The sequence below is a fragment of the Eucalyptus grandis genome, chromosome 4 (assembly GCF_016545825.1).
Source record: "Eucalyptus grandis isolate ANBG69807.140 chromosome 4, ASM1654582v1, whole genome shotgun sequence".
Classification (NCBI taxonomy): domain Eukaryota; kingdom Viridiplantae; phylum Streptophyta; class Magnoliopsida; order Myrtales; family Myrtaceae; genus Eucalyptus; species Eucalyptus grandis.
In genome coordinates this window covers 37,240,912-37,249,459 of record NC_052615.1, presented here as the reverse complement: position 1 = coordinate 37,249,459, position 8,548 = coordinate 37,240,912, and the positions used below count along the sequence as shown (strand labels likewise).

Sequence of the window (8,548 nt, the reverse complement as noted above, 5' to 3'; positions counted from 1 at the left end):
AAAGATCAATTCATTAATACTCTACTCGATTTGTTATCTTTATAGTGATTTGTAGAAAATTCTGCACGATCTCCAAATGATCAACTCGTTGATACTCTTGTTTATTTGTTATCTTTATATTGATTTGTAGAAGATTTTGCACTGCAAACATTCTGATTTTTTACTATTTGAAAGTGAGCAACAGTTGGGGCATGCATATGTTGGCCAACTATGTTGATTGCAAGTGAGAGATCTGGATGAGTGAGGGTAAGGTATTGAAGAGCACCTACGCTTCGAAATGAGATGCTTACCACCATTTTTGAAGGGTGATTGCTTGGTAGCTATTGGAGTAGCAATTGGCTTACATTGCGCCATTAATACTTGACTCAAAAGATCTAATGCATATTCATGTTGTGAGAGAAAGATTCCATCAGTGGAGCGATTGACTTCAATGCCCAAGAAATAGCGAAGAGCACCGATATCTTTCATGGAAAATGCTTGACTAAGGGCTGCAAAAGATGGCTAAGTAATTTTGGAGAATCACCAATGAGGATTATATCATCCATGTAGAGCAATAGAATAATAGTATGATCACGATGACGATAAACAAATAGTGATGGATCAGCAATTTACAGAAAAATCCTTACTCGAAAAGAAAATTGCTGAACTTGTTGAACCACGCCCTTGGAGCTTGTTTGAGACCATGGAGTGCACGTCGAAGAAAGCAAACATGATTAGGATAAAACGAATCACAAAAGATGGTTAGGATAAAACGAATCACGAAAGATTTTCAAAAGATAAACTCTACTTGATTTTTTATTATTTATAGAAAAATTTGCATGATCTCTAAATGATTAACTCATTGATACTCTTCTTGATTTGTTATTTTCATACTGATTTATAGAAGATTCTGCACTCCAAACCTTCTGATTTTTTTCACTTTTGATTTGTTACTTCAATAGTTTTATCCTCACAAACAAAGCAATGACGTCAGAACAGTAGGAGAAAGCAAGCAACGAACAGCAACGTTCGTAATCACAAGTTTCTCAAGAGAAGCAATCTCAGTCGCAAACGACAGTGACCATTAGTGAAACCCCAACCGGTATTGCTTTTGTATGACCTTTCCTTTAAGGCTAAACAAGCGTACGTAATCGTCACCGAAAAAGAACGTGAACATCATCCTGTAACGTGGTTCCTCCTATTTGGGTTGTGACCTATAAGTGCAGAGAAAGAGTCCCTGCATGAGAGAGAGATAGAGAGAGAGAGATGACAAGAGGAAAGGCTGGTGTCTGGTTTCTTCTCTGCTCTTTCGTTTCTCTTCAAATTTTGAGAGGCTCTGCGGCTGCAGCTGATGGCAACAAAAATAAGGTGTGCTTGCCCTTTCTTATGGTTTTTAATTTGTCTTTTGTCGTTGATTTTTAATTGCAATCCAAAGATAGGTAATCAATACATGCATGCAGGAGTTTTACATCGTTTACTTGGGAGATAGTCACGAAAATGAAGATCTTGCAGCTCAGTCACACCTGCAACTCCTTTCATCTCTCTCAGGGAAGGTCTCTCTTTCTCTCACAACCAATACAACACTCCAAGAGAACTATTGATTGTACTAATTTGATAAATGAAGCTAATGGTTCTATGAACAACCCGGATATGGACTGGTTATGGACTATAGTCATCAAATTGATTGCATAAAGAACTTTACCAGCTCCTATAATACATGAGATTAAGGAGAAAAAAAGAACAAGTTACTTTTTGTACACCCTCTAATACTGACTCCACATCTCTTTTGCACAGTGACAATGAGGCAAAAGAGTCGTTGGTCTACAGCTACACCAAAAGCTTCAACGCTTTCGCTGCCAAGCTATCCCAATATGAGGCTGAAGAGTTATCAAGTAAGCCTCCTACTACTCGTAGAAACAGTTTGCATAATCGCATTGTAAACTATAGTGGTAATGACATCGCAAGAATCTGAATTTTGTCTCATTTTCAATCAAGTACTTAAAATTTTCGCTTTTCATCCAATTGAGTACCTCAACTTTTCAAATGGTTCTCAATATTAGGACTCCATTAATTTCATGGACAAAAAAATTATTTATCATGCATGCGTGCTCGACAGGCCTAGAAGAGGTGGTCTCTGTCTTCCCAACCGATACCACGAGCTCCACACGACCAAATCGTGGGGACTTCATCGGGTTTTCCTCAGACGGCGAGAAGGAACCCGAAGACGGAGAGCGACATCGTCGTGGCCCTGTTCGACACAGGTTGTAATTGTGTCGAACTGAATTTATATTTAGAATTTGCTCCATCATTCAATTTATAAAAAATTACGTCGTGACATTGCAGGGATCACGCCTCAATCTGAGAGCTTTGCTGATAAAGGGTTTGGTCCTCCACCGCCCAAATGGAAAGGAAGTTGTGGTCACTATGCTAATTTTTCAGGATGCAACAAGTAATTAATTTTCTCTATGCTTCTTACCAAAAAAAAAATTGCGAAATTTTATTTTTTTGACATTTATCCATACCAATGCAAATATGTAGTTTCTTATTTTGGCGGCTGTGTTTGCTTAATTTGGTTCCTTTTTTCTATCAGCAAACTTATAGGAGCCAAGTACTTCAAGCTCGACGGCACGCGCAACCCGAGCGACATCCTATCTCCGGTCGACGTGCAAGGCCACGGGACCCATACCTCGTCCACCCTGGCTGGCAACCTCGTGCCTAACGCAAACCTCTTCGGCCTTGCCGGCGGGGCTGCACGGGGCGCGGTGCCGTGGGCTCGGGTGGCCATGTACAAGGTGTGCTGGGTCGGCGAGGGCTGCTCGGACATGGACTTGCTTGCAGCGTTCGACGCGGCCATTCACGATGGCGTCGACGTCATCTCCATCTCCATCGGCGGCACGATGCCCAACTACACGAGGACAGCATAGCCATCGGCGCGTTCCATGCCATGAGGAGAGGGATCCTGACCGTGACTTCTGCCGGGAACGACGGGCCAAGCTTGGCCAGCGTTGCAAACCACGCGCCGTGGCTCGTTACGGTGGCGGCCAGTGGCATCGACAGGCAGTTCCGGAGCAAAGTCCAGCTGGGGGATGGGAGGACCCTTTGGGTAAGTATCGAGATTTCAATTTTATTTCGTAAATAGTCCCTAATTTTAATTGTTTTTTGTTGTTATAGTCATGGGGATGTCTCCTACCATGGACATACTCGGCCTCATTAAACATCTTTGGAGGTTAATCATGCCAATCTCTAGGTCATTGGAGTGCTTTAGCTTTATAATCAATAGATTCACTGACCATATCAGTAGATTTCTGCAAAAAAAAAAAAAAAATGTAAGTTTCGAAAAATAACTTAGGTAAAAGAAATTAAAGTCATTATTGATAGCTTATCGACACTTTTTAACATTTTGGAATTTACTAATATCTCGCATCAACTTTTACAGAATCTATCGGTCCTATTTGAATGCCTTACCAACTTTATTCCGATTAAGTTACCGATTCTTATTTGAGCTGTTTAACAACTTTTATTTAAATGTTCTTAAATTTGCCATATTTTCCTAAATGAGTTATCACCTTTCTTTGTCCTACTTATCAATTTTCTAAACTCACCAAGAGTAATTACTAGTTTTTCTCTAACTAATGCTAATTAGTTGTGGTTACAAACTCCAATTTGATTTGCTTAGCCACATTTATTTGTTAATTTTTAAAATGTCACCTAGTTTACAATTGAGTTACTATTTTTATTTTCCTTACTTACTAAATTTTTAAGTTTCCCAACTCTCTGTTTGAAAACTACCTCTCTCAATTATAGGGATTTAACAATTTATCTCCAAATAAGTATACAACTTTTATTTAAATTAGCTGCCAATATTTCTTTGTTGTTTTGTAAATTTACCAACTTATCTTATTTCTAACAAAAATACATTTTCTTTTAATTTACCAACTTTCATTTACTTCTGTTATCAATAACTAAAATTTATTAACTATTAGATGAAATTTGCAACCTTTATTTGTGTGAGTTACCAACTATTCATTGATTAAGTTATCATTTGGTCATTTGAGTTGCTTTGCCAATGGTTATTTCTTTTTCTTCAACTTCACCGATTTTCTTGTGAGATACCACTTTTATTAGCATTATTTACCAACCTTTTAAGTAACCAGCTCTTTTTAGAAATTAGCAACCGCAATAATGAAGTGGAGTGAACTTAACGAACCTGGGAGGCAGGGTGTGAACTGGTTGTTGTAGGATTTGACATTTTTCATATAGCAAACATCGCGTAGAGGATGGAGTGGTGTCTGTAGACAAAATAAGTTATACAAATGGTCTAACCTTTTTCCGTCCGTCCGTCCACCCAGGGGAGTTCTCCTCTGGACCTTTCATTTCCTTAAACCACGCAGGCGTGTTTCAACTGAGAAGGCTTCACGGGGATCCAGGCTAGTTCCCCTACCCCGTAAGGGGGGTGTGGACGGGAGAACCAATGGGCCGGTATTTTTTTATCGAGACCCCGGACCCGAGCCTCTATCCAAACTTTTTTGGTGGTTAGAGCCTTTTAAGGACCTGCTCAGGTCCATCATGACCTATTCTACTGTTCCAACTCTAACGACCTTATAATAAGGCTGGAAATCCACTGATGCAATGCCTTTAACAACACTACAAAAGAAGTTGTCTTCATATGAGGGACCGTAACTTACTCTACACACAATTCACTTTATGCTCAAAGCACTCTTTCACGATGAGTAAAGTACACTATCACTCTCCAAGAAAATACAATGAGATTTTACAAGATTTTTCTCAATGAATATGTACACGAAGTATAAACAACTTTCAGAGCATTATAATTTCCTCGGTCACGTTCAACTCCGACTGACACGGAAATATAATGTTGGAAACTTTCTCCGCACGTTGTAGAATTCAAATAGGGATTAAATTCCATTGCTCAAAACTGTCTTAATGCAGCTAATAAATGGATTTCACCTGAAATACATAAAACTATTCATACTTCCTGCTTGACACCACCCCTGCTTAGCCAAAATTGGCAAACCCAATTTTGATTTCTATGAAACCTCTCTATCCATCCCAGGGCCTGAAGTTCGCTCCAAGCCCCAATTTGCATTTGGGTCAAATCAAATTAGAGATAGTTTCTTGCCCTCATGTGCGCATCTATACTGTGAACTTTTTCTATCATGCAATCTATTCAGACTTGACGATTTCATCCAATCCAAATCTATTCACCTTGTATACTTAGATCGCTCCAAGCATATAAATGTACTCGATATTATCAAAGTCATTCTCTTTCTATTTAATCCATCTAAGCACATTGACTATTCCAAGCCCTCTCGCTTATTAATCAAAATCCAAAAGTCTTTCTAACTCTTGACACTTTCCACTCGATATCTTGTTTCTTTTGGCAAAGTAGAGTAGCCCTCCAATAGTAATAACGTCCTATCATTACATCATTTGCATTTGAACTCTTGTATGTAGAGAATATGTCGTTTGCACACTCAGAAACATTTATTAGTTCATTCAAAATATATAGGGAGTTTTACTCAATAAAATGGAGCGATGAAAACTTTTCATCGTTCCGGTTACTAAACTATTTTGCTTGCCAGCTTTTATTTGAGTTTATTTGATTTTTGTTCAAATAATCAACTTTTCTTATTTCTGACAAAAAACAAACTCTTATTCCGGGCGTACTGCAGGGAGTGGGAGTGAACATGTTCGATCCGAAGGAGAAGCTCTACCCGCTGGTGAGCGGGGCGGACGCGGGGGCGAACTCGAGCAAATGGAGCGCGAGTTACTGCATGGACAACTCGCTGGATCGGGTCAAGGTGAAAGGGAAGCTCGTGTACTGCAAGTTTTCGATGCCGGGTGGCGACTCTGTCGTCAAAGGGAGCGGAGGGATCGGCGCCATCATCGAGAGCCTGCAGTTCCTGACACTGCGCGGATATTCATGGCCCCGTCAACCATGGTGAACGGTACTCTCGGCGAGGCGATCGACAAGTACATTCACTCTACCAGGCAAGTCCTGAACCGATTTACAAAGTGCTCTAGGTTAAGTCTTTAGCAAATTTCCGATCACCACCATAGTTGTATCATGCGAGGATGCCGTAATCATACTGTAGCTTTCAAGCGAATCATCTGATTAAGAATACGCACACTAACATTGACATCATCTAAGCTTCGGATCATGCGGTCACATTTCTCACTTTCTAATAAATCATACCTAAATCTAAGATTAGCTTATCACATTCATATGGCTCGTGGTCTGGTGTTCAGATCTCCATCAGCAGTAATACACAGAACAGAGGAAGTGAAAATACCGGCGCCGTTCATCGCGTCATTCTCTTCTCGGGGTCCAAATCCGGGGTCTCAGCACATTCTCAAGGTCCAATTTGTTCAGACCTGTAAACTATTTCCTTTTCATTTCGCTGGAAAAGAATAGCAATGAATGCCGAATTCGGATCCTATGAAGCTTAATGTGACTTGACTTCTGAATGCAATTGACATGAGCTATGGAAACGCAGCCTGATATTGCAGCACCGGGGATCAACATATTGGCATCGTTCACGCCGATGAGGTCACTGACCGGGCTGAAAGGCGACACCCAGTACTCGAAGTTCAACCTCATGTCCGGGACATCCATGGCATGCCCTCATGTCGCCGGCATAGCCGCTTATGTCAAGTCTTTCCACCCGTCCTGGACTCCTGCTGCTATCAAATCTGCCATCATGACCACAGGTATATGCGACGAATTAGTATCTTACTCGACTTTTTATTCGATACACAGATCAGCAAAATTATTTGTTTCGACGAGCGCTGGCTTAGATGATGACCTGCATATAGTTGAATTTAAAGCAATCATCTTGGATATGAATAAATCAAATGGAGGATTATGCCGATTGCAACGTATAAAACAAAGTAAAATGAGCTTAATGTTGAAGATTATAGGTTTTTCTGCCTGTATGCTACTTTATTCCATCATGGCTCACGCTTGCTGTCTGTCTCGATTTCCCTCATTGATAAGTGAAACCGATGAGCCGGAGGACGAACCCCGACGGCGAGTTTGCATACGGCGCCGGCCAGCTCAACCCAACCCGAGCTCTCAACCCAGGCTTAGTGTACGACGTGGGCGAGATGTCCTATATTCAGTTCCTCTGCAGCGAGGGCTATCCCGGGTCCTCATTGAGGGTCCTGCTCGGCCCGGACCGGCCTGTGAACTGCTCCTCGTTGGTTCCTGGAGTCGGATACGATTCGCTCAACTACCCCACTATGCAGCTCACGCTAAGAAACGCCCGAGAACGGACGGTCGGAGTCTTTGTAAGGACGGTCACGAACGTCGGTCCCGCTCGGTCCGTGTACAACGCCACGGTCAGAGCTCCAAAGGGCGTGAAGATCGCCGTCAAGCCCATGAGCCTGTCCTTCACTCGTGCGATGCAGAAGAGAAGCTTCAAGGTCATCGTGGAGGCGGAGCCGACGCTGGAGAACCAGGTCGTGTCCGGTTCGCTCGCGTGGAAAGGCTTGCATCGCGTCGTGAGGAGTCCGATCGTGATTAACGGCATCCGGTTCGATGGCGAACCGGATCGACTCGGGATGGACTGAAAAACGGAAAATCGGAGGCGTGTGGAGAAGAAGATACAGGAAAGGAAAGGAAATTATGGATATGGAGACTGTATGTACATTCATTCGTTAATGTACTAACGATTAACAATTCATTTATGGAAAGTTCGCTTGAATAAATACAAGAGTTTAGTTCTCCACTATCTTGATTGGAATAGGTGACAAATATAGAATTCATCTACTTATTATACACTAAAAAAAATGATTACTACTTTAAAATATGTATCAATGATATATCGCATATTCGGATGCCATACAAGAAATGTGTGAATCTTCATAGAGGGACTATAGTGATCCTCTTTAATAAGTAGAAGAATCATTTTGGGAAGAAAATTAATAGAGACAATTTTAAAGGGATATAATGAGATGGCTATGATTGCGTTCCCGATCCTCTCATACCCTAATGGGACGTGAATGAGTTTCTGATTTCGGTTACAGCGAATTTGGAATCGATTACTCAAAAACCTATGAATTCTAAGGCATTATAGCCTGAAAACCCGATTCCCAAATCCAATGCATATTAATTATTAAAAAGACCTAAAATTCATTTACAGTGCTTATATAATTCATCAAATAAACATTGCTACCGTGAACCCCCAAAGCAAAACTAATCAATAAATCAAGCATCTTTAATAACAGCCGCCTCTTAAGCCCGACTCTCATTTTAGGTTTGCTAAATTTATTACTTTTATAATTATTAAACTTAAATATTTCGAGATTTAATGCGTGATTTTTTTTTCTTTCAAAAAGAAACTCCTCGCGTTCGCAAAATCGAGATGATTGATTTATCATGCATTTACTTTGAGATATTTACATATAATTTGGTTAAGCTAGGCATAGTCATAAAACTTATTTTTATATGAATTTTCTTTAATAATATAAATTTGGTAATCCGGGTCGGACCATCAACCCCACCCCCAAGAAGCGGGCCCCACGCGGGGGGCGAGAAGGGGACCAC

General features: G+C 40.9%; 1 protein-coding gene across 1 annotated transcript; it reads left to right on the top strand.

The window, feature by feature from the left end:
• The first annotated feature begins 1,629 nt into the window (after nt 1-1,629).
• On the top strand, nt 1,630-7,731 carry LOC120292654 (subtilisin-like protease SBT4.14). The gene is given in 13 exon segments (XM_039310945.1): nt 1,630-1,637; nt 1,774-1,871; nt 2,096-2,119; nt 2,122-2,165; nt 2,168-2,240; nt 2,323-2,428; nt 2,570-2,886; nt 2,889-3,082; nt 5,673-5,889; nt 5,892-5,991; nt 6,250-6,358; nt 6,498-6,711; nt 6,998-7,731. Coding segments are annotated over 13 exon segments (2,079 nt in total). The 3' UTR covers nt 7,573-7,731.
• Nucleotides 7,732-8,548: the final 817 nt, after the last annotated feature.